Genomic DNA, 26,206 nt, shown 5'->3' with positions numbered 1-26,206 from the left:
ATAAAAGTCTATTGTTTTACTCGATAGTACAGTTTCACTCATATAATTATGGCGATTTTGTAATAAATTACGAAATTATATTATGTACATTCTCTATATACAAAACTTATGTATGATTTGACAACACTATGTGGTACAAACATCAATTACAAACGAAGAGTGACAAGTCTAATATACTATTTTAATATATTTTAAAGATATATAAAATGATAAATTAAAATATTCGTCACGACACTTATATTTACAAAATAATAATCATTTAAATTACATTGTGTTTATAATTTTATCGAAGAAATCATTTTCAAATGAAAACTCGAGAAAGATATATAAATATTATATAGCCCGACAAGTTATTCTGCATTTTAAATTACTGATGAGAGAAGACATTGACCTCGTCAGTTTCCGATATATACCTATTCACACACGAAGGCGCGCCCCTCCAAGCTACATTAGTATCGGCGTGCATTAGTATGAGTGGTTGTCGCCGGTGCTTACAAATGTGTGTGTGACAACTAAGAGTAAGGTTAGCAAAAAAATACAAATTAGATTATATTTGTTGAGTTTATTTTATAAAAACGCCGACAATTCACAGTGGAGGGGCGCGCCTTGGCGATTCATTAGATATATACCCCAAATTACATAAAGTCATTAGGTATAATTAGTTATTATCAAGCCAAGGTTGAGATATATCATTAGAAAAAAATATATAAGACATTTGTTCAAAAACTGATGAAAACTAGTGCCGTTAAATTATATACTATAAACAAGATGTTACATATTTTAATTATAAATAACTTAGAATAGTATTTACAGTTATTGCTTTATAATCTACTTAAGCTAGATTCAAACACCCTTCGAACATAAAAATACATATGCTTATGGTTTTCGTTACCCTATATATATTTATATTTTAGATCCGGAGGTTATTTGAAACAAGTTTCATTTACTATATGGAATGTCAGTCAAAAATCTCAAACTAAAATATATAATTATGATACAATATGCTCTGTTGCAGATATATAACTACCTAGTACGATCTGCGGATCTATTGCGTAAAACACAAACCTCGACGTAGAACTCGATCGTAAAATTTCAATTGATACGCGTCATTGTATACAATAACTATTTTGAAAGGACACAGGAATCTGAGTAACCTATAAATCTCATTTCACGATCGTTGCGAGTATCGAGATACTTTTTTTTTTTAATAATATCTTAGGTGACCCAAGAAATAGGAAGATTTAAAATCCACAGAAACAAAAGAGTTGATATGGTTCAGTGGACAGACCACTTGAATAATAGCCGAAGGTTCAGGCTTAAAGCCAATCATCGCTGAGTTATAACACACTAAACATTCATCTCATCATGCTCGGCGGTAAAGGAAAACACCTGCATCTATCAGACATCAGAAGGCTGTCTTCTATGGCTCCTTCTAGATTTACCAATAAGGTTGTTTTCCTTTACCGCTGATAATTTTTGATAAGCTCACCAGTTCTAGCCAGATTTGAACTCATTGGTGAAGATTTAGTTATTCAATTCTTTTTAGGTGTCCCACCGGAAATATCATGATATCCGAACTACTTATATTATTTTTTAGCTTATAAAACTGGAATGTGTCAAAGTGGAACTAACTAAACCATCTGGAGACCCTTGCTTATGCTTTCCACGTGTTCCTTTGCCTTGAGACGTAAGGCGGCAATGGACGAGGACCTGGGGTCGGGTGCTGGAGCGGGCGCGGGGGCTGCTGGCGCGGGGGGAGTCAGGTAACTCGGGTACCCCGATGGTGGATGACTTAAGAAACCTGAAATAATAAAGACGTGTATCAGAAAATGTGTTTAGTTGTATTATATTGGTTCGGCGGCAAAAATAATTTTTATTAAACGAATTCACTACTTAACAGTGAGGACATTATAATATCTACTTTATTTTTTTTTAATATTTGTTACATCATGAATAATCTTACAAATATTAAATAAGGAACATTCAATTAAGACTTCGGAAATATGTAACATAACACTACCTTCAAGAATTGTTTATTTAGTGGGATATAAACATGTTTTTCTTTGGTTTTAAAAGTTATCACTTGGATTAATTTACGAGATATATTACCTGGTAAAGCAGTGAGCAAAGGCGGTGCCAGCCACGGGTCGACTGGCAAGCCAAGACCAGATAGTCTCGGTACTGGAGCACCATACTCTGAAAGGCCGAGTCTTGCCGCCTCCATTTTCTCTTGCCTTCGCCATTTTGCACGACGGTTTTGAAACCATACCTGGAATGGAGAAAATACTATGAGTAAAGTTTGTCTTTCAGTCTTCTATTCTGCACTTGATCTGCACATTAATATCTTCTAGGAAAGTAGCAAGCGTTCAAAATTGGTCACTGTGACCAAAAATGTGTTAGTTAAAATATTTTAAGCAAATTATCGAAACGTCATCGCTATGTTTAAGATAATTGCCTAATTTCATTAAAACAAACAAGAATCGTAAAATGAAAGCTAGCAACAGTTTTCATGCAACCATAAATCGTCCCTAACCGTTAAACTTTTGATCAGCGACACCCTACAATTGCTAAACAACAGAACTAACGAGCCAAGCCGAGTTCCACCAACTTCCACGTAATTGATGTGCCATCCATAGTACCATTATAGTATCAAACTTCGCGTTTCAAGCAATAAAACCGAAAAAGCAACGCTTCAACGATAAATCAGGTAGAAAACACGTCACTAAACTGTTTGAGGCCAGACATAACAAAACTAACTTTGAATACTCTGAAGCATGAAACGCGAACTCAATCATATGAATGTGCCATCAGGTCTTCTACCTCCCAGGAGCCATTCACGGCAAATTAAACTTTATATAATTTAAAATACAGTTAATATTAGTTGTGATCTCGTGAGACGTACGAAATAAATGCGGCGTCAAGTTGTAGTGTGAAATGATATATTTTTGGGGGTAGAAGAGCGGTAAAAGTACGGCGATCGCGTGACCGGTTCGATTTCAGTTCTGAGACAGGTTAGGGACATGCGAGGCTTGATGGCTTTCCTGTCAAACGTATTAAATTTGTTTAACATTCGACCGAAATGGGTCTCGCGGATCACGCCATAGATATGACAGTTGAGTGTAAATGCTATGAAAAAATATATCCAAGATTTTAGCAACCAACAACGAAATACATTTGTTCATTTTCCTTAACAGAATTGCAAAGGGTAACTACCTAACGTTCCAGCAGCAGCTAGTGAATGTCCTAATGGGCAAGGGCCTTCTTTTAATACATTAAAGAAGTGGAGTGATATCGTAGAATTAGTTCCAATTTTTTTTTCTTAACTAAATAAGAGTCTTATAAGTGAGAATTATAAAACCTCCTACAAATATTTCTGTTTTGCTTACAGGAAATCATGCCGATCAACTAGTTTGCTTACTAATAAATAATTCATATAACGTGTTTATTCTAAAGAGAAATCATAATCGAGACCTTCATACAAATGATTAAAATGCGTGCTGTTATTGATAGTAGAAGGATAACATCAAAAGTGCTAACGATTTAATGAGTTTGGGGGCTTTTGACGAATGGTATCGGCTGGTGTACCCGCCGCTAGTCAGCGCTACGCAGACCGTTCTTTGAGAATTCAAAAATTATTTAAATTAAGTTACTCACACAAGTTTTAAACCTCTGTCGAAATACAAGGGATGTTATACGTATGACAACGTTGTATGTTAATGTCATTGGAGCTCTTATTAAAAGACCGATTTCAATATGTATTTTAATTTGTAAAAATAGCAATTAGAAATCGTTGTGTACTATATGGGTAAAAATTACATATAATTTAGGAACAACAGTTGTACAAAGGCGATCTTATTACTAAGGAAATGATTTCTTCCAGGCAACCTGTCTTATATAACTCGCTGTAGTAGCCGCAGTTTGTGTACAAGATGATTAAGATTATGATTTAGATATAGACATACAGACACATAGTGCTCAGATGATGAAACGGCAATCCAACACCAATCAGATGTTTGTCTTTAGGTCCTTCCTGAGACGCGGTTATGTAAACACTGCCAAACTGATTGATCCTGAGAATGTTTCTCATATAAATCGAATATTATTATATTAGAGAGGACGTTGGAGGCCATGAAAGTGGCATTTGAAATATTGGAAATTTAGCTGAAAAATACAAGTTCTGCAACTAATATTCTGACAACATTAAATCTGAGAGAACTAAATAAGTACCTGGTGAAGGTAAGATACCTCTAGCTGAGCTTTGCCTTGGAAGTAATAAGTGTTGAAGCGTGAGTTAAATTTTCTGATCATAGTGATGTGTAACTAGTTCTTAAACCTATATTTTTGCAGAAGCAATGCCTTAATCTATAAAATTGCAACGTTAACAAATGTAAATGTCAATAATACAGCATATGTTTATTTAATGACATTTGTGGTGATAAGTTGTTAAGGTGGCTTTTGCTGAACAGTAAATACCTACTTAAATTAACCGAAAAAACAAAACGAAGTAATAGACAACTACATATGTTTAAAAGACAGCAAGAAAGGGATGCCAACGATGATAATCATGAAGTTGTCGCACGTTTACGTACGAAATAAGACACACACACACACAAACAATGTTCCATAATGAGGTCTACTAAGTAAAAAAACGGAATGCCCGGTCCCCATTTATAATTCACATTTCGTAAAAATTAATAACAAAGCAAATCAAAACATTCGAAGCAATAACAGGGTTGTCACACTCGCACATCTACGGCCTGGAAGCGATGTGGCGGGCGGTTCGGAAATCTAATTATAACTCAACAAACAAACGGCAAATAGCCCTGTTTTGGTAATTAATAAAAGTAAAATTACACTCGCGAGCATGAAACGACTGGTTCCCGTTTGTTAGAAATTAATAAGTGTTCGGCGATCACGCAATGAGGGAGAGCTTACGAGAGACCTCATGATAATTATGTTTGAGCAATAAAAGTATAATAGGCTTGTTTATTAACTGATATGACCGTTTTTGAAATATGGTACTGCTGGTGTCATTGGGTCACGTTACGTACTGAGATCACATTGCCTTAACGATGAGAGAACTATGACTCATTCTTAAATGTTTTTATTTTCATATTCGAAATGGCTGAAGCCTTTAAGCTTACGTTCTGAAATAGAACAATCAGTGACTACGCTAAGTAATTTTTGAGACACATATTTATAAAGTAGTCTAAATTTTTTAGGTTTTGGTAGCCATGATTGCTTGAGTGGTAGGGCCTTGTGCAAGCCCTTCTGAAGAAATATCCAGCCTGCAATATGCCCCTCAAGAGTAAGAAGGCCTTTGCCCAGCTGTATGAAACAAACTGGTTAAGCTTACGTAAATAGACCTGACAGCAGTTCCGGTCGTAAAAAATATAAGCGATTTGGATTCCGTTCCCGCGTGACTTGAGACAGAGTTATTAGTTTCCTGTCACTAACGCCTTAACACGATACCGTTAAAGATTTGTGTGATACTCAAATATATAGATATTATAATTTGCGATTAAATTGTCTTCGACGGCTCTATAAGCGATTATTTTTGAATGGGTCATTAAACTGGCATTAATATACCCATAATTAAATTATACCAAAAGTAAGGTACAAAAAGGGGTTTCATAAAAAATTAAACTCTATCTAAACATTCAGCATAGAATTTTAAGTGATGTTGAAATAAAAATAACAAATAAGAGCATTTAGCACGCAGCGGGCATCACATCCTTACGTCCGATTGAATAAAACGTAACAATAAAACAAATAACCGAATACGCCCGCGCCAACTGTCACGCGAAAAAAAAAGAAACGTCAAAACACTAACAATGGCGCTCAAATATGACAGATGTCAGATTTGTGTTCGGAGCGGAGCGCCGTGATTGGTCGCCCGCGGTTAATTTAAATATCGAATAGTCTCTCGAGAGCACCGAATCCCAGTTTGTTATATTGGATTGGGAGTAATTGAGTTATTCAACGCTTGTACGAGGTCTTTTAATGTTAATCGAGTGACAAATTGACTTTGCTAGTAACATGTGTTGTTTCGTTGCAATAATGTTAACATAATATCCGCAAATCGAATTTTACAAACGAGCCTGTTTGGGGCCTTTTAGGACGCATTGTTTTTTGGGGGAATTACTTTTCGTTTTATCAGCCGAATGAACAAAAGAATTGACGCTTTGTAGTAGTTTTATTCGGTGTGCTTTTAAATAAAAGTCGCATTTACTTTTAATGTTGTTATTTGTTACTTGAAAGTTATATATTTTAATTAACACGCTGAACATGGTCTTTAGTTAGTAATTTCTTAAATACTGAACTTTACATTATAATTTCATTTGAGGCAAGTCTTATCAATTATTTCAGTGCGTTTTATGACCATTACGAACAAAAATTAAAAATTACAGAGTTCGTGTTAAGAATTCTGGCTCTAATTAGCCCCGCGAGGCGTGCGTGTCGACTGTCGAGTGCCGACTGTGAGCTTGCCCGAGTGTAGACATATTTTTATACAAATATTGTACCGAGTTAAAGAACATATTTGTCATTTATATAAAGTATAAAGTTCATGTCTAAAATTAAATTTGTTTTTTAATGAGTGACTCTAATTTTTCCAAATATTTTTTTTTTCAGTTTAATCTACCAACATAATATAAGATATAAAAGCCAATGTCATAACTGTTTGACTGGCTAGTAATTTAAGTACAGCTTAGATACTGTATTTGGGGAAACATTTTATTGGGAGATTTAATCAACTGTTTATTGTGTCTTAAATAATCCGGAGATGATATAATGTTACATATAGTACGATATATATTGTTAAAGATTAGTTTTTAAAAGAAATAAATAAAAAATAAATATGTTGTTTTTTATATTGGCGCAATTTTAGAGATGTTTTTAATTGTCCAAGATCATTACAAAATTCATGTTATTTATTGAAATCAGGTAAATACCAATTATGATGTAGGTATTCTTAACACTAATATTCCTGTTTTCTTGTGTAGAAATCAAATGAGTCGATAACGTTCATTCAGGGCTGCAGACTTAAGTAACGTAATATTTATATAACCAATAAAATAATTGGGCAGCGTCAAAAGAAACTTCACGGTTGGCATTTCTATCTAGTAATGAAAATGTTTATAGTCAGGAAATCATAATTATGAAAAAAGTGTGTAACTCACTATAGGTATGTGACGTGAAGTGAAACGGTACACCAATTAAACTCCCGACGCAGATACAGAAGTTCAATTTCATGAATAAGGTACTTAGTGTCATATTAATGTAATTTCAGAAAGTGAATTGATCTCAATTCACATTATTCGATAAACAGTACGCATTCCGTGCGGAAGTGTCGGTGGCACGCCCCCCGCCACTAATCTTGCTTCCGATTTAATAATACGAGGAGCATTCGTCAAATAGACTCGCGGCAAGGCAGACGTGTCATATTATTTGTGTAATCTTGGCGCAATTTTATGTATTATGAATTTCTGTTTTGTACGCCACCTTCTTTTATGAATGCTTTTCTCGTGGTCTTGGAAAAAAGATATGCAATAAAAAAATATAAGTATGTAAGTATATATTTGTGAGGATTTCAATGAACAAGATTTTTCTGATGATAACTGATTATTATTTGTACTTATTGTTAGAAAATAATAACTTTTTTTTATAGTTGATCGGATGGGTAAACTGGCAAATGGTAAGTGATCACTAACATCACGACATCAGACGTTGTCGCTTTAACTGGCTTACTCACCCTTCAAATCGGAACACAACCATACTTTCTATTGCTGATGGAGTGGTACATACCCAGACCACCACTTTTATATAATAGATACTAGCTGTGCCTCGTAGTTACACCCGTATTGAATTAAGATTATAAACATATATATACATATTCCAGCTACAACAAATAACCTAGTAAATTATTTTTAGATTCGATTGGAAAAGGGTAAAGCAAGTTTTATTCGACGCAAGTACAATTGCATTCAAAAGTGTTTCATATATTGTCTGTATGTATAATGAATGGCTGCATATGTATCGTACAGTCAATGTCAATGTTAAAAAAAGGATATCCATGCGCCTAACCAAAAAGAGACGCGCCACGTTGACCGTTGTCAGTTTTTTTCAAGTAACGTTTCGTACTGCGAACGTTAGGAGCTCGACACAATCGATAACCGCTTGACGGGAGAAAAAGATAAAAAGAAATAATAAATACTGCGGGAAACAAAAAGAGACGGGCCGAGCTCGTTTTTTATTATATAACTTCGTGTATAGTTTTCAATTGGACTTCGAAACGCTACGAATATGAATGCAATATATATATAAAGACAATACGTATTTTTTAGTATCGGCGAATCGAAACCATTGATTTGATTCAATTGTTAATTTTAATTATAGCGATCGGTCGTATCCGGACATAGTATATTCTAATATAATATACTAATATACATAAGTTGTTAAAATCAAATCACTTCAGTTCAGCAAGTAATTAGTTGAATATAAATGTTTTTAAATATGCCAAAGATCTAGTTAATTTTGCAAGTGTCAGTCATTCGTTTGCGGTTCTGATAAGTAGTTTAGACTCAGTATCGAGTAGGCGGAGCGATGATGAAATGAATGACCAATGGGTGAGAAGTAATTGTGTCCGTTTGTATGTGTTACCCACTCTTGATTTTAATATTTTGAAATGTAATAGTAGAGTATGATCTAATATTTTTTTAATCAAAGATCAGTCAGGGATCTATAGGTTTAAAATGGGCACTTATAGATACTAAAATTATTTATTACATAAACGGTGAGTAGATATACGCTTAGGTAATTATACAAGTTTAAAAGCAGAGTAAGCATAGCTTGTTATAATAAAAAAAAATAATCAATATTTTTTATGGAAATCTTAGGTATATTCCATATAAAATATATTGATGATTTTTTTTTACCTAGAGCATTTTTGTTACATTCTTTTAATTATAAATTATATATATTTTTTAATATAGGTAAGTGTTGCATTTTTTTCACCTAATAATAGTTTCACGATTCGAAAGCGATCTCTAAAGTATCATTGCCAATTGCTATTTGAAGTTTGTTAAAAAGAAAATTCTCTTATACGAAAAAAAAACTTCGTTTTCGCGAAACACCGAAACTCGTAACTGTAGTCTCGCCTCCATCGATCGCCTTCAATACCTCTTTATTTACTTTACAAACCCCCTCTAACGCCCAACACAAACACTGACTTCTTTCAAGAAACAAAACGGGATGCCGATACGTAAAAAGCATACGAGGAAACGAGACAGAAAACCCTCGCCATCTTAGATGCAGCCTGTGGACCAAAAGTTAGCCAATAACTCGCTTTGTGCGGTAACAAAGGGGCCTATCTTCTAACCTGTATGTGTAGCAAATTGATCTTTATTGTTGAGAGTGAGAGTTTTATTTCGCTCGGGGAAGCGCGAGGTAAAATTAATAATAACGTTCGTTACGTCTTAAGGGGAGGGATGCGTGTCTTTGATGGCATCACGGGGCCTGCATGTGATTCCTTGTAACTGTACCCATTAATTTTGGAAGTTTTTGATGTCAATTATATAATAATATATCAATACAATAACAAAGATATATAGCTCTCTTTCTATCTTTACATGTTTAACTAAAAAAAGACGATACAATTTTAAATTATGTTTGCAATATAAACATTATGATAGGGATATGAACATAAATAATTCATTTTAATTAAATAGTAATTGTTCAATACAATAGAACTTAGTTACATGGTCATTGCACTGCAAGAAAAATAAATCACTTCAACGGCAATAAATTTCTAGAAACAGTTATTTGAAAAAGATACTCTTTCTCGTAATAAACACACCTCAATAAAAAAAACCCAAAAAAAATGATTTTTGTTATATTAATCAAGTTATTTTCTGGGAATCAGAATTAATGTTTAAAGTTTATTTAAGGATCGAAGATAAACATAAGTCTCTGAGATTGCCAATAAAAACTATAATATGTAATATTTCCCCCGAGGCAACCTGTACAACGCTACAAGTATTGGAACTTGTATCAAAAGCGGTAACAAAAACATCAATCGCTCAAACTGAGTTAATCCACAACTAAATTAAGTCCTGACAAATAGCGTGATGTCCCCTTAACACGAAACCCGACAAACAATAATTGACTTTATTACAAGCGAACAAGGATACATTTTATATAAACTATCAAAACACCCTCGTCGCGTTGCCATGTGAATTTGAACTTTAATTTAACAACAATAGAAATTATAATACAATGAAATTGAATCCTCATCTCTTGATTTCTTCAATCGTTACATCATTTACTTTTATAAAATTCAATAACAGCTTAAGTACGTTTGTATTTAAAGGAAAATAAGACTTATTCGTTTGGTTTAAAAATTTAAAAGTTCTGTGGTGTGTTTTACATAATAGCAAGCTGAGAAAAAGTATTTTAAGATCTTTAACATAATTTACTTAAAATTAAAAGGACGTAAATACCTGAAACGATTAGAGAAGATTAAACTTTAAAGAGGAAATGAAAATTCAATTAGAGCGGTTAAATAATGGGAGAGTTTAATGAGTGACTTAAATCAGTTATTACTACAGATAGACGCAGGTTTATGTTTAAGGTTTATGTTTCCCATGCTAACTCGTATATTTTCACCGTAATAGCGATATATCAAACATCACTACATCGTATAAAACAAAGTCGCTTCCCACTGTCTGTCTCTATGTATGCTTAGATCTTTAAATCTACGCAACAGATTTGGATGCGGTTTTTTTAATAGATAGATTGATTCAAGAGGGAGGTTTAAATGTATAATACATGCACAATATGGTAGAAAACACTAATAATTTTATAGGTTTCCAATGAGATGATGTAAAATTTTTTTTTGCGCTTACATTGCAAACGCTGCCTGATCCATACGAGATATATCAAAATAATGTACGACAACATTTTACACCTTAAAAAGGTCTACAAAAATGTCCGCTATGGTATATGTCTATGTCGTAGGGATAATCTACAATAACATTTTTTTATCATTTACTATTTAAGACAAATAATAACTAATAAATAAACTAATAAATAATTATTTATTAGTTACTATACTTAATTAAGTACCTTAAAAACATTGTGCATTTAATATAGATCAATATGGCTCTGAACTGACTGAAAAAGCTGTGAAAAGGGGCGGGTCGCTAGTGAGACATATTATCGTTTTTTTTTTATAATCCCTAATTCCTCTGACTGAGACGGCCCAGTGATTGAAATAATGACATTTAACTGCTAATTGCGGATTCACATCGGGCTAGCCACTATGATCCTTTACGTGTTTACTCGTAATTTATCCCATTAAAAGAATCTACATGTGTATTCACCAATTTATCTGAAAGGAACGTGGTGGAATAAGATCCAATCTATCTCCTCAAAAGGAGAGAAGGCCTTAGCCCAGTATTGGGGTAATCATAGCTTTTAATTTTACTGATTGGTTAAAAAACAATTCTACAAACACCTTAAAAATATTAAAGATTCTTTAGTAGTAGGTAAATGGTACCTACATCTACGTAAACTAGCAAAGGTCACAAATAAGACTTAACTGATGTAGATGGTGGTGACCTTACCCCTCGGATGGTTCTACGGTGTACAAAATATATATAATTGAAGTCATAAAATGTAGCATCTACCAGGAACGCATAGAGCCGCAAGAGGTCGAGCGTCCCCTGCAATTAAACGGCAATATCTTTGTACAAATTCAATAAGAGCGCGCGCAAACATTGCGTCACCCCCTCGTTATGAACTGCATAGGGTTACCACACGTACATTTCATCCATACGGTGAAAAATAACAAATATTGTCTATATAAAAAAAAGTTTAATATTTTTATAAAATTCATACCTAATTAATAAATAATAATTAATTTTTTTTCTCATGTGAAAATAAAATTTTGAAATACTTCCAAAAACATCATTTTTATATGTTATAAACTAGCCTTTATGAATGAATACGTTTTATACACAGGCTACGTCACATTGTTTATTTGTCCTTAAATAAAATAGACAGGTTATATAATTAGTTGTTTCTACCAACGTATGACGAAATCATTTTCAACTTTCACAGATCGCAGATACCGATATGTATCAACAAAGTAAAACCTTAAAATTAGAGTAAAATTTCAAGGTCAAATTGAAGTGCAACATTACTTTATGTAGGTACTTAACGAATTTCACGCAAAAAGGTTGAGTCGCATAATGAGTTGTATAAGTTGTATTTTTGATTACGATCTATTTGTTAGTGGCAGCCCTATTTTGTATTTTTATTTGCGGCCCGTGATCGCGAGGTAATAGGAGCACTATTAACTTGTGCACGCGGCTTTATTTGCGGGGGCCGCTCTCGCCCACTTTGTATGCTAATTGTAAGTTTGTTAGCTCGAGAGTCTGCATAGACGCGTTTATTACATTGATTTTTATGACTGAAGACTTCGTTGATGAAATCATTTCATTATAAATATAAATCATAGATTAAGTTGTTTTTATGTGTACGTTTTATTCTACATTTTTGTTTATCATCAAATGTGCGAGTGGCATTATATAATTGTTTACTCGCTTGCTACTTACGGATCAGTAGGTTACGATTAACGGATAGTATGGTAAATGTATGATAATGAAATATACTTCTGTTACTACAAATAATTGTAAACTTAAAGTCAATTTATTATAAGGAATTGCTTTTTTAAATATATCGCTATAAATGACTTTACATACGAGTACAAACGTTAGTCAATTATCTTATTGGGATTCAATACAAATCGTTGAATAAATATGCATCAGTTTTGTTTTTGGGTGACGCAATTGTGCCTAGACTAAAAAGCGACGCGCTCCTCTCTGCGTTAAAAATATAACAGTTTAACGAAACGATCAACACAACAATAGCTCAACAAAAACATGATTGCAAATATTATTCAATTAACTAAATATATGTTTTTCACCTGTCAACTATTTTTTACTTTACTTTGTAATAAAATCGAATGTTTTTTTTTTCAATTCTCGTTAAAGCTTAATCGACAAAGTTATTGAATTGTACACGTAGGTAGTTAGCTTCGGTCGCAAGCAATCAGGATCGGAAACAAATTACATGGAGGAGTCGTTAGCTAACATCGTGTTTGTAAGACGATTTACTTATTAAAGGGTCCGGTATGAATATTTTTGTGCAAAAAATTAAATGTTTTATTTTATTTATTGACAAGTATCCGAACATTTTCACCTATGTGTGGTGGGGGCAGATGTTACGCTTGGTTCATTTACGTACCACTGACGAAGTGTATGCAAAATTTCATAAAGACCGGTTGACTAGTTAAGATATAAAGGTGTAATTGACATACTCATTTTCGCATTTATAAACTTAGTTTGGATTATGCGACATGACTTAGACTAAAAACATCTTCGTGCTAAAATGCAATCGTCTTTCAATCGTACCCCTATGCTGCAGCGCAGTGGGGATAAAATCTTAATTCTCCCCATATAAAGTATGTAAGTAGCTAACTAATAATAATAAAATAAAACCGAATATGTACCGTTCATTAATAATAATAATTGATTAATAGATAGTTTTTTAAATAGTGATTAAAACCTACAATGAAATTCAATAACACGCTCAATAAAACTTTACGTCGAACCAAAAATCCATTTGTCAGTTTCAAGCTCGTCAAAACAAACAATTAGTTTAAAATAAATAAAGGAACTAATTAAACCGCTCCGCAGCGCTGAATTAATTACGCCAACGAATCATCTGTTAATTGCGTAATTACGAACATTACTACGGCTCCGCGTTTCGTTACCAGACTGTGGAAGGGAAGAAAAATCTTAGTTTTACAAAGGAATAACTTGACTACTTTTACGTTTTATTGAAGTGAAGCTTCTTACGCGGCGATTTGATACTTGACAGTACAATTGTATGATTGCGTTACGTGTGAGAGAAGAGAGATGTGACGTAGAGTGAAACAGAAAGAGAGTTATCTATGTATTTTAAGTAGTTTCACTTCTTTGACCATAATGTTTCAATGCGGAATGGTGGATACAAATTAAGCTCATGAAAATCAGTGGCTCGGGTTTGAAACCGCAATCACTGACTAGGGTGCAAGCGTTATCACTTCTAGATAATTCTTACATCTTTTTATTTACCCAACCCGGAGATCGAACCCTGAATGGGATATGCAGCTTCATAAACAAGCTTCCAGATCATCGACCAGTCAAGTCTATGTATCATATGAATAAAATTTCTCCTATCTTCGATATGATACGCGTGTTTAATAAAGCTTAAACCGTTTTTACTCATTGTATTTTCAGCAGGGAACTCCGAAAGCAATCAAATAAACTCGCAGACAAATTAATTACTCGTTCGCCACAAACAGCACTCGTTTTGTTGTGCTTACAGAACGACCAGTTCCTTTTTTTAGTTCACATTTTCAAGGTAAACGTTTTAAGGTAATGAAACTTTCGATATAAATGCACAAAGTTCAAGTTATATTGAAACATAGTTCCACGAAACAACATACTTGTTGTTGATGGCGCTTCCAGTATCATAAACAGATTATATTTTAAAAATAAACATAATTTCTTTGTTAGGGCTCATTTTTGTTATTTCAGAAACTCATGCGTGTTGCGTGTCAGTTAGTCACTCAGTCAGTTACGGTTAGTTTTATTGAGTTTATTGTAATTTAATATATAAAAAAATACCATTTTTTTGCAATATACCCGTTATTTATGCTATATTGTATGTATGTATTATTTTATATTTCAATATATTAGCTTGCAGTGTATTTCTGTGCTCCTGTAATGAAGGTTAGTGAACCAGTGTAATTACAGGCCTCATTCCGGCAACGTACAAAGTCGAGGTGCGTTCTCATTCAGGAGACTATTTAAGGACGGTTATATCACAGAGCCTTTACGAACCAAGTCTAATTATTCAATGACAACAGCAAAAGACAACCGGATAGAAATGACATAACACGTCTGCTACCCATGGGCGATACGATTGATACAGGCAAATCCGAATCCGCATATCAAAAATCAACTGATTTGCTTCTTAAAATAAAGTATTATAAAATTTATTTATACAGTTTCGATACAGTGACAGGAACATTACAAACGAAAGTTCCAAACAATAAATAAACATGCGAAAATGCAAAAGTCGCCGATCCACGTGTCGGTCTCGTGTCGACCTTATGTCGGTCACGTGTTCGTCTCTAATTGGCCGCGTCGCAACCGCCAATCCACGCAACAGTATTCGGTTACATCATAATGAGTTTGGAGTTTAACTATTACTTACGCGAGATAGATGGAGAAATTACTTCTGATACAGACGTACAGATTATTATACTTAATGTGATTTAGAATATTGTTAATAATTTGTATTATTATTTTTGATATACTTTATTATGCTTCTGAAAAGCGTTTCGTTATTTTTTGTTTTCGATAAACAAAAACCACCGTAGGTACCTAATATGAATTATTAATATATTTTTGTGTTTAATTTAAGGTGGGTGGACCATGGAAGGCCACCTTAACGAGTAAACACTTTTTATTCGTTAATTAACTGGATAAATGAAGGAATCAAATTTTTAAGTAATACTTTGTTTTATTGTGTACCATATAAATCACTTGTTTTTAAGCTAGCTTTAATATTTTTTTATTAAAATTAAGTTTTATTAAGCTCTTCCAAATGGCCTTGCAAGGAACACGGCTCCAAACAAGACCAATATTATACATCAGTCGTTTGACTTAAAAATAAAATTGTAACAATCAATATATCCGCTTTTACTAAAATTACACAATAAGCTCTTTCATTTAAGCGAAACATTAAATGCTCAATATGTTTTTATCATCTATAAAAAACTCAACGAACATTACTTGAACACCATCCTATAACTAAGAATATATTAATGGGAATTATTTAAAAATTGTATTAATGAGTATTATATTGACATCAAATAACTTGCTAACGCGTTTTATAATAACATTTAAAACTTTTTTTTTACCTAAAAAGGCCTTCTTATGGGTCCGTTCTTTGTAAGGCCAAAATGTTCCTAAGAAGGCCAAACTAACAATTATTATCAATTACTATTTTTAAGAAGTGAGGTTCTTCAAAATGGTGTTCTACAATGGGCTTATTCATTTTTTGAGCTCTAGCTGGATTCATTAGCTGGGGTTTTCTTTTTGAAATAGATGGGTTTCGAGCCAAAAACATATTGAACCAGTTGTGTCCGGCCATTCTTGTGCATACATATTGAAAGTGTTCTTGATTTTTAATCTCTTACAAAATAAAAAGGCTTGTTTCCTGATAAATTTAGGGGTAAGCGGTACACCCAGTTTTGCAAAAGGTTTGATTCGCTGTGATAAATCCTCTTCTAATAAGTTTGTCAAAATCATTTTGAGTAAGAGTATTCAATATGTCTTAAAAAATTTAATAAACCTTATAAATAAAAATATTATAAATATAAAACATTGTTTTAACTGTAACGGTACGTATTTATAACTATAAAAATTAACTGTTCATATGTTATATGGTTTGTAGAAGTTCCTTGTAAGGCCCATGTATCCTAGCAAGGCCATACGTCAAATTTTTGATTGGCCTTATAAGGAATCAACGACATTCCTAAGAATACTACCAATATTTTAACTTATATCGAGGCAAAACTATTTTATTTTTCTGAAATATCATAAACATATCCTTATACGATAATTTACAGTAACAAATATGAGATAATAATACGTTATTAAACTAAAAACCTTTGTTTTTCTGTGCGCGCGATTAACAATTGTAACGTCGACGACAAAGTCTACGAAGCATGAGGTCGCACAGCCACAATAGCGGCGCATGCGCCTTGCCGCTGCACCTGTGGCCTTGATTTTGATGCATCTTAGTGTATAACAGAAGGAATATGTCTTTACATGACAATAACTACGAATTTTCAATAGTTGGCCTTCAAAGGAGCGTGGCCTTCCATGGTTCACCCACCTTACTATGTATCTTACACGTCAAATTTTAGATGACTTCAATCACAAACGTCCTGACAAAAGAGGTGTTAAGCACGAAGGCACCCTACAACTACTTAGATCTTAACACGTGCCATAACCAAATAGCCGATTCAAAAACAATATGTAATCCTAAGTCACACGTTGCACGCATCTTAATAATTTCATCATAGTAAAAAATAGTCAATTCATTAATACCTACAGCCCGTAGGTTTTCTTTATGGTAAGGAGCTGAGCAGTGGCCTATATGTCAACCAACCTCGGTAGCTAGCGGATATAATGAATGCGAATAAAACGCCTAGGCAAGGTTCTTATATATCTACTAATTATCCTCACTTCGTACGGATAAAATTCGCATGAAGTTACCCTTCAGTTCAAACTCTCAAAGTTAAAATTACCAAAAATCCCTTTTGCAGCTGCTTACTTTATAATTTAAGTCATAATTCCAAATTTCAGCTTCTTAAGCTCTGTAGCTTTAGCTGTGATTCGGTCATTAGTCAGGAAAAAGTCTTTCAAACTACAATATAGAAGGACTATTTTAAGTGGTTGAGGCAAATTGATTCTCTTCCATTTTTGGAATAGTTTTAAACCTTTTGTCCGAAATATTGACGATACTTTTTCAACGAAAGTGAAATTAAATCTGCAAATAGATCAAAATACGGATAGTTAGTATAAAGGAGCCGGCTGTGTCGTCCTTCCGACGTAAGCATTATAATCCGACTTATATATAACAGTAGGAACCCGATACCCGATAGTAAGAAACCAGGAGCTCACTAACAGTGTCGAATAACACTAGAATACCAGACACAATGAGACTTTCAATATACTTATTTCAATAATCATAAAGTTACAAATTGAACAACAAATATGTCTCAATAAACTGGACCATGATCTTAAAATTTTCATCAATTCTTAATTTTTAAATAAGATTTTAAAAACGTATTTTGAATCTTTCATAAATAGGCATAAAGGTGAAATTTAACTAAGAAATAAATTGTTAAAAATAGTTTTAAATCTTTAGGCCAATTTAATATATTATAGAAAATAAACTGTGGACCTTATGGTTAAAAAAATAAAGCCCATTTTATAATATATAAATGTTCTCGGCTAATGGTTTCTTAATCTTTATAAAGCGCCGACACTCAACACCGAATTGAATAGTAGGTATTGAATTGGCCGCTGCGTTGAATTCAGTTGAATAGTTGTCAAATTAGACGGATAATCTGTTTGTGCGCATGCGCAGGCCGCCATTGTTGTACAACAAAATGGCAATATTGGCGCTAAATACTTTAACATTTAAATATATATGAAATACATGTAGTCGTTAACGTAAACAACCTAATTCATAGATCAGGATAGATTCTAACGAAGCTATTGCAAAGTTGAATATATAAACATAATTAATAATTATTATTATTTATTTATTCACACACCCAAAAAAACCAAAGAACACAATTTTTATGCTTATTAACTAAATCTAGGGCTTTCACATTATCACCAAAAGTGGTGGACCTCTGATGAAACTAATGTAAATTGTCCTATCAGAAAAAAACTTTAACTCCAATGTACATGAACAGTGTACATGACACATCTTGTACACTGTTTGTCACTAAAGACCGTGTCACAATCTCGTCTAGATTTAACTCCATTATTTTTAGATCATAAATACCTATTTTAGCTGGAACTATTTGTTTATTTTATTTTATTTTCAATATGTCAACCAACAGTAGATACACTATCACATAAAAATAAAAAATACATTTCAAAATTATCTTGACAAATGTTCTACTATTTACAAGAAGTCTAATCATGCACTATCACATTGCACAATACGTATTAAAAATATAAATTAAACATAATTATGTTTTCTTGTAAATAGTAGAACATTTGTCAAGATAATTTTGAAATGTATATAATCAATGATTACAAAATATTAATTAATAAAAATGATGATATAGTTGTACGTTTCTCAATAAATGGTCGTTTTCAATGCAGAAATAATCAATGAAATATGAATTAATGCTTTCTCATTTATATTTCAGAAACATATGCCGAAGGGCTTGGTTGAACTTAATGTTATAATATTTTTTATTAGTGGCAGATTTGTTAGCACTCAACAGTCAATATGAATATCAAAAATAAAGTCAGGCTCAAATGAACTTACACTTCTAAAGTTAAAAAACACATCCGAGTATTTTTTATGTAATAGTTATACGGACGGGCAATTGTACCACCTGGTGGTAAGTAGTCACCACCGCCCATAGATATTAGCGCTGCTAGAAATAATAGAAAATCCTTACATCATACAAATGCGCCACCAACCTTGGGAACTAAGATGCTATGTCGCGTGTTTCAAACCGGAACCCAACAAATCAACAATACTAAGCATTGCTGTTTGACGGTAGAATATCTGATGAGTCCGTGGTCCCCAAATGGGCTTGCACAAAGCCCTACCACCAAGTCTTACTTACCTTGTTAAAATGTGTAAAATAATCCCCGCAAAATAAGTTCTCATGTTTTGTTCAGACTACGCGCTGCGATCTTTCAAGTACTTACACGTAATTTATATAAAAATAAGAAAACCATACATACCTGTTTATTTAGTTGAAGCGAAATTCGCGAAATTCCCATAACAGTTCTGTAATAAAAACTATCAAAACGGAAATATCAAGTTTGGAGTTCCGCCGGCGTTCGTAATCTACACCGACATGATACGTACGGAACCTACAATTAATATTCGAGGTAATTCAGACATACTCTTTGTTGAGCCGACCAAGTAACTCAGACCCTGGATACCGCCCGATTCCATTTAAAAAGGCTCTTTTCAAATGTCAGAGGTAATGGTCGGTTATTTTATATGGAGTAATTGAATTACCCTTATATTAGGCAGTTTCCTGTTTTATTTTTTAAAGGTTTTTTATACAGGAAGGAGCCGTCAAATTTTAATCAAATTATTATTTAACAATGCAAGTTATGATTCGGTCTATTGATGTGATCCGCCATTGATTAGTGCCATAATGCACGGTATTAACGCTTTTATATGATTATAGTTTTTTTTATTGAGAATCGGGTTAAGACGTTAAATTTTTTTGAAAAAAAATGTTAGTTTTGTGATTAAAATTCTATTATTTATTAGTTTGTTGTCACGTGATCGGAACCGTTTCTATTAAAAGTAATTCATTTCTGAATTCTACCATGGCAGCTAATCCCCACACTAGCCCGCACAAGAGATATTATTATAGTGCTTTACTAAATGGTTTGACTTTTTGCAAGCCGGTCTAGGTAGGGTAGGAACCACCTACTCATCAGATATTCTTCCGCCAATTCGCAATACCACTTTTGTCGTGTCAAGAAGACGATTAGCAGGGTGAGTGAGTTTAACTTCAGCACAAGGAACGTAACGTGTTAGTTCCCGAGCAGCGCATTGGCGATATAAGGAATGTTTAATACTTCTTACAGCTCTAATGTAGGTATTCTAGGTGGTGGTGACCACTTCGATACCATTGGGCGGCACATTTTCTCGTTCGAAAAATAATAGTGTACCACTATGCGCACAGTGCAGCCCCTTACTAACATAACTAAGAGTGTAAAACTCTAATTTTTCGATATTTCGAAACGACGAGATATACATAGGTACTCAGGCCCAATAGATTTTCGTGTTTTTCGAGAAATAAACGTGAGACGTCGGGAGCTGCAGCTCTGTAAGTTTACCACTAAACTGACGAGTCGAGCCATTAAAGTAAACTACGTCAAATTGAATAGATATTTACTAAGAAAATATAAATCAATTTTAGGGTAATTTTATTTATCATTCAAGTGTCGTCACGGAAATAAGCGGGTAAGACTCGTGAGACATCCAGCATGGAAGCGATTCGATACGGTTCAACCTCAATAGTCATTTCTCAGACGAAATTATATGGAATTGACGCTCTTAACGTAATGTCTATAAAGATCACAATACCGTGAGCCAATTTTACTTTCCCACTAGTCACCACCTAGCCACTGAGCGTCGCAATAAATAATGTATACTGTATTAGTTCTTGTGTTGAAGTAAGTAAAAGTCAAATTTCTTTGCAGTGTTTTGGCAAATGTGTAGGATGTATATCATTTTACTTCCTTAGGGTGAAATGTTATGGGGTGTGATACGTCTTTTTTCGCCTGTTTATGAGGGTAATGAAGAGGGTTATTTATACTTAAGCTTTTGATCCGTAAGAAAGGGTCCTAGGTTCAATTTGTTTGTTGATTATTCTGTCATAAATTCATCTGATGCTATTTACGTTTATTTATGTTTTGTAGTTTAGCCGATTATACAAGGTTCTTTATTATTTTTATTATAAGTACTATGAAATTAATGACTTCCACTGATAACCGTAGGTTTATTGGCACATTTAAATATGTTTTATAAATAGTTGAACACTTTTTTACCATTTAAATTCCAAGTATAGTTTCTTGGCTGTAAATAAATAATTAAATTAAATAAATAATTAAAAACATTGCGAGGAAAATTAATAGTGTTGGGTGAAATTCTGCAGTGGAGCATAGTGGTGCAGGGCGATCCAAACATAGAAAGAAATGAATGACTTTGGACTACTGGTTACTTTTTACACACAAAATGGACCTTTAAAAAAACCGTATGTAGGTACACACATATGTAGACTCCTCCGTTGGTCTACTGGTTATATATAGGATAGAAGATCCTGAGGTTCTTAGTTCAAATCCGAGCTTGGGCAGAGTAATTGAGTTGTGCCCTCAAAAAATTATCTGTAACTTAGAAAAGCAAAATGAAGCCATTTTTTTGCGCCTGAACCCTTACATTGAATTTTATGGTGATTTGTAAGAATGGAGAAGAAACGTTTACGTCTTCTATCAAAAGAAAATATATAATATTTATTCTGAAAAGTATATTTACCATCAATGTGTGAGTGTGTGTATGTGTGTGTAATTGTTAATAGTTGTGTATGTAGTATTTATAATATAATGTAATCATGTATGTCCATATATTCAGAGCGGGTGACGGCAAACTCGGCGCTCTTAACTGAATTATACCGGTTCATGCCCAAACAAAGATCTTAAGATACTAGATAAGACAGTCTCGTCATATTAGACTGACACAGAAACTTGAGACTACCATGACATTTTAAAATGTAGCCTGTGATAACACTTTATGATGCCTTAGACCCGTGGCTTTTGACAGACATGTTTTGAAAATTTTGTATCTAATTAAAATTTTATGCCTGGCACCTGCCAGGCATAAAATATTTCTTTAAGTATATAAGTCAATAAATATACCTATATTTATTGACTTATATACTTAAAGAAATATGGCCGTCATGGGATAACCAGCCGATAGTTGAATAATATAAAACAACGAAGTATATATACATGCCACAAGGGGGGTAGGAAGTATTAGAAAAGGGCATGAAGTTATAAGAGAGCGTCATGCCGTTTGCCTTCACGTCATAGAAGTTGGTCATACTCCGAGGCGCCACTTTAACATGGTTTTTAACTATATAAATGTCAGTTTTCTTTTATTAGATTAGAGATCTATTCATTCACGGTCGCAAAAGTATGAGCGACGCTCGTGCACGAATAAAGTCAGCAAAAATATACAAAAATTAGATTATATTTGTTAATGTACGGCGATTAATTAAAGTAGAGGCAAGCGTCTTTGTGAGTGAAGAGATCTATAATACTGGATTAGTATTATAACGTCAATGCATGTCACATCCAGTAGCTTCAGATCTAAAACAAGCTCATAGGACTTAAGTTATAATAGAAATTAATAGTGCGCTAACACGTCGCGCGCTAATCGAGTCCGCGCACTCTGTTAACTCATTACTCTGCAGTTTGTTGTTTTTATCCTACTGAGAAGAGAGGTGTACAATGTTTTATGTTACATCCATAAAGTTAGTTTTAAAAACATCAAAATAATATAGCATTGAATATGTAGTCTGTAGTGCATTACATATTAAATAGAGCTTTATTAAAGGGATTGGCGACTTAAAGATACTCGGTGATAGGGCACTGTGCAAGCCCTTTCTGGGGAGGTAATACTGCTCGTTATATATTCTACTAACAAACAGCATTACGGGGCTTGTTGTGTTACGGTTTGAAGGATTAAAGAACCAATTTAACTACAGCCACAAATAAAATAACGTCTTAGTTCCCAAGCGGTACATTGGCGATGTAAGGAGTGATTCATATTTGTTTCAGCGCCAATGTCTATAGATAGTAATGATTGTTTACTATCAGGTATATATTGGATTGAAACAAATCCATCATTATGTTATGTAACGCTGGCTCACTGACACTTAAACCGAAACACAATAATATTAAGAATTACTGTTTAGCGGTAGAATAGGTAAGGTATGGGCGGTATAGACGGGCTAGCAGAGAGTCCTAACATCAAGTATTATATAAGTCATTGTTTCTAAACAACCTTTGGAGGAAAATAAGTAACTAATGCTTGGCTTATCAATTTCTAAATCAAAGTTATTAAACACTTATACATACATCATTGCATATCATTTATCCGAACCGATCCCAGCCGGTAACAATGCTAATAACGAACCATTACTCTTGATACCGATCGACCCCATAATTACACCAAAAATGCCCATTGAAAACGATACCAAAGAAAAACATTCTTAACGCGCGAAACCGTCCGAAACAATGCGTTCACACCAAACAAACATTATAAAACGTATTTTATTTCAACCCTACGGTGAAAAATAAACAAATACACGCGAACGAGAACCGTAACGTAGTGGAATAAGGTCACATTTCCAGTGTCGTTAAGTTCTATACAGGGTGTTTCGTACAAAAACGTTTATTAGCGCATTTCTGTCGCAAGTCGAGCGTGCGAATGATAAGTGACAAGCAATTGAGGTGTAGGGGGAGCAAGTGTTTGCAGCTTTGGGGACATTGACGTTTTATTACTGTTAAAAGGTAGGGTGCTCTCTGGTCGAGATGTTTTTTATGAATTTTAATTATATTAGCCTTAAAGCGACATAAATATCATTAGAAATTAATTCAATATGAGTAATAATATTTTTCTCGTAAAAATACATATGGGTATGTGTATTTAAGATGAATATGGTTCCAAACGTATAACGTATGTCTTTTTTTAAGTTTTCATAGTGTACAGTAAGTTAAAAATATCCTGATCACCATATTATTTCCTTTATTTATTGTAAATTTAATTAATACAATAAATTATTTAATTAAATTCTTAGTTTATAAATTAAGAATATGTAATATTAGTTTACCTGTTACCGTAAGTAAAATTTGTCTTAAATTAAAGATATATTATGGTAACCCTAATTCAATAGTGCGTTAAATGTAGCGAATTCGATTACTATCGTGATTCTTTTGTGCTTTAACACACTCAAAACATACAATACTATTTGTATCGAACAAACCATAACGATTTTAAAAGACATTATAATTACTATTTATAACTTCAATGTTATTTTACTACTCGGACTAAAAGCCTAGAGTCAAAGTAAAATTATTTATTCAATGTATTTATTAATTATTCGCTTTTATCAATTTGGAAATAAACACCTCAGACTTCAGGAGAACGAGCGGACGAGACTAAGCGGGATAATTTATATTTCGTTTTCCAAGGTTGGCAAAGTATTGATAGAAAATTTGGTTATACGATCGAAGTTTATATTCAAGGGTGGCGCTCTATTACACGATACAGTTATTACACTATTCCACTCGCCCTTCACAATGAAAATAGATGAATGACTTGGCAAGGGAATGCAAAAGAAAAAAATGTATAATTACTTCCTAACTTTATCAGTCATCAAATCTAAAATATAAAATGTATTTGAAGTAAAACCTCTTTGGGCGCCATTTTATATTCATATTAATTTATTGTCTTACTTATTTATAATTACACTAAAAAAAATCTATTTTAACTATAATAAAAAAGTGAAAATGCCAATAAAAAAAGCTCACCGGTATCTTTTGGTTATTTTCGAAATTTACAATTTTACAATATGATAAAGAAATAGACGAATAATACAATTAATTGATTTTAGTGCAACGTTTCAATGTGTAACGTTACGACATGAAACGTTTCTGACGTTAAATTATAATGTTAACATTTGATTATTATACAGGCAACGACTGTTCATTCATTCGCGTCAGACTTACATTCAATTGTTCAATTCAAGAGGTCACGGATCTGCAGTTAACAATACAATACGTGTGAGTGACTCCATTCAGCTGAGTTCTATTGTCACAGTAGATATAGATATAGATAAAGATAAGATAAGTGCTTAATAGCTTGTATTATGCGGGGTAGTAACGGAAAAGCAGCGGGATGATGTGATTGAAACATGCAACAACAGTCGTTTAGTTTTCAAGTACTTTCTACTTTAATACATAAAATACTAGAAGTCGCCCGCGCGTTTTAGGAATTGGTCAGGCGTTAGGTCTAAAAAGGCCTATGTTCTTCCTTGGCCTCGGCCTATGTTCTTTCTAGCTTCATACCAAATGTAATCGAATTCGTTTCAGTGGTTTGGCCGTGAAAGCGTAATAGATAGAGTAAGCAACTCTTTATAATATCAGCATAGATATAATCGCAGAATTCTTACAAAATATTTAATATCAAAGTTTTACTGTAGTTCATCTGTTCCAGCAGTAATACTGTATAGCATAAGGGATATAGCATCTTAGATGTCTTGTTTGGCCGCTCGGAGGCAGGGTATGTGTTTTATAGATCTTCTAGTACCAGTGTCAGGTGGCAGTGACCACTGACCATCTGGTAATTCAAACTCAAAACTCAAACTCAAATTCCTTTATTCAATATAGAAGCATTACACTTACTTATTGATTGTCAAATTAAACACTACCAAAATAGGCTCGTTTTTTTTTTCTTACGGAAATGGAATACCTAAAATAACCACATTAATGCCTTTTCTGAATCTATTAGTACCAACTATTTAAATATCAATTATGAAAAAGAAAATTTATTGGTGGTAGAATTTAACTAACCTTAGACTTCAAAATACAAAAGTGTATAAACTGACATAGTACTATATATTCAAAGGCATCAATATCAAAATATAGTTGGATATGAGTAGTTAAGGACGGGCGACGTCGGACGCGACCGGTAATTCGCTTAAACCCGCGCTTGCTTGCGTATCAACACTACTATA

The 26,206-nt window shown here is 33.4% G+C and overlaps 1 protein-coding gene across 1 annotated transcript in view; it reads right to left on the bottom strand.

Moving 5' to 3' along the window:
• Positions 1 to 1,631: 1,631 nt before the first annotated feature.
• Positions 1,632 to 26,206, bottom strand: part of LOC113403716 (retinal homeobox protein Rx1-like) — a 40,809-nt gene continuing 16,234 nt past the window's right edge. The window contains exons 3-4 of the mRNA XM_064218693.1: positions 2,110 to 2,269; positions 1,632 to 1,801 (exon numbers count right to left, since the gene is read on the bottom strand). Of these exons, the coding sequence (XP_064074763.1) occupies positions 1,632 to 1,801; positions 2,110 to 2,269 (330 nt within the window). The remainder of the gene's footprint in view (positions 1,802 to 2,109; positions 2,270 to 26,206) is intronic.

This window comes from Vanessa tameamea, chromosome 23 (genome assembly GCF_037043105.1).
Source record: "Vanessa tameamea isolate UH-Manoa-2023 chromosome 23, ilVanTame1 primary haplotype, whole genome shotgun sequence".
Classification (NCBI taxonomy): domain Eukaryota; kingdom Metazoa; phylum Arthropoda; class Insecta; order Lepidoptera; family Nymphalidae; genus Vanessa; species Vanessa tameamea.
Note: the sequence above shows the minus strand (reverse complement) of the source record. Positions and strands in the feature narration are given on the sequence as shown.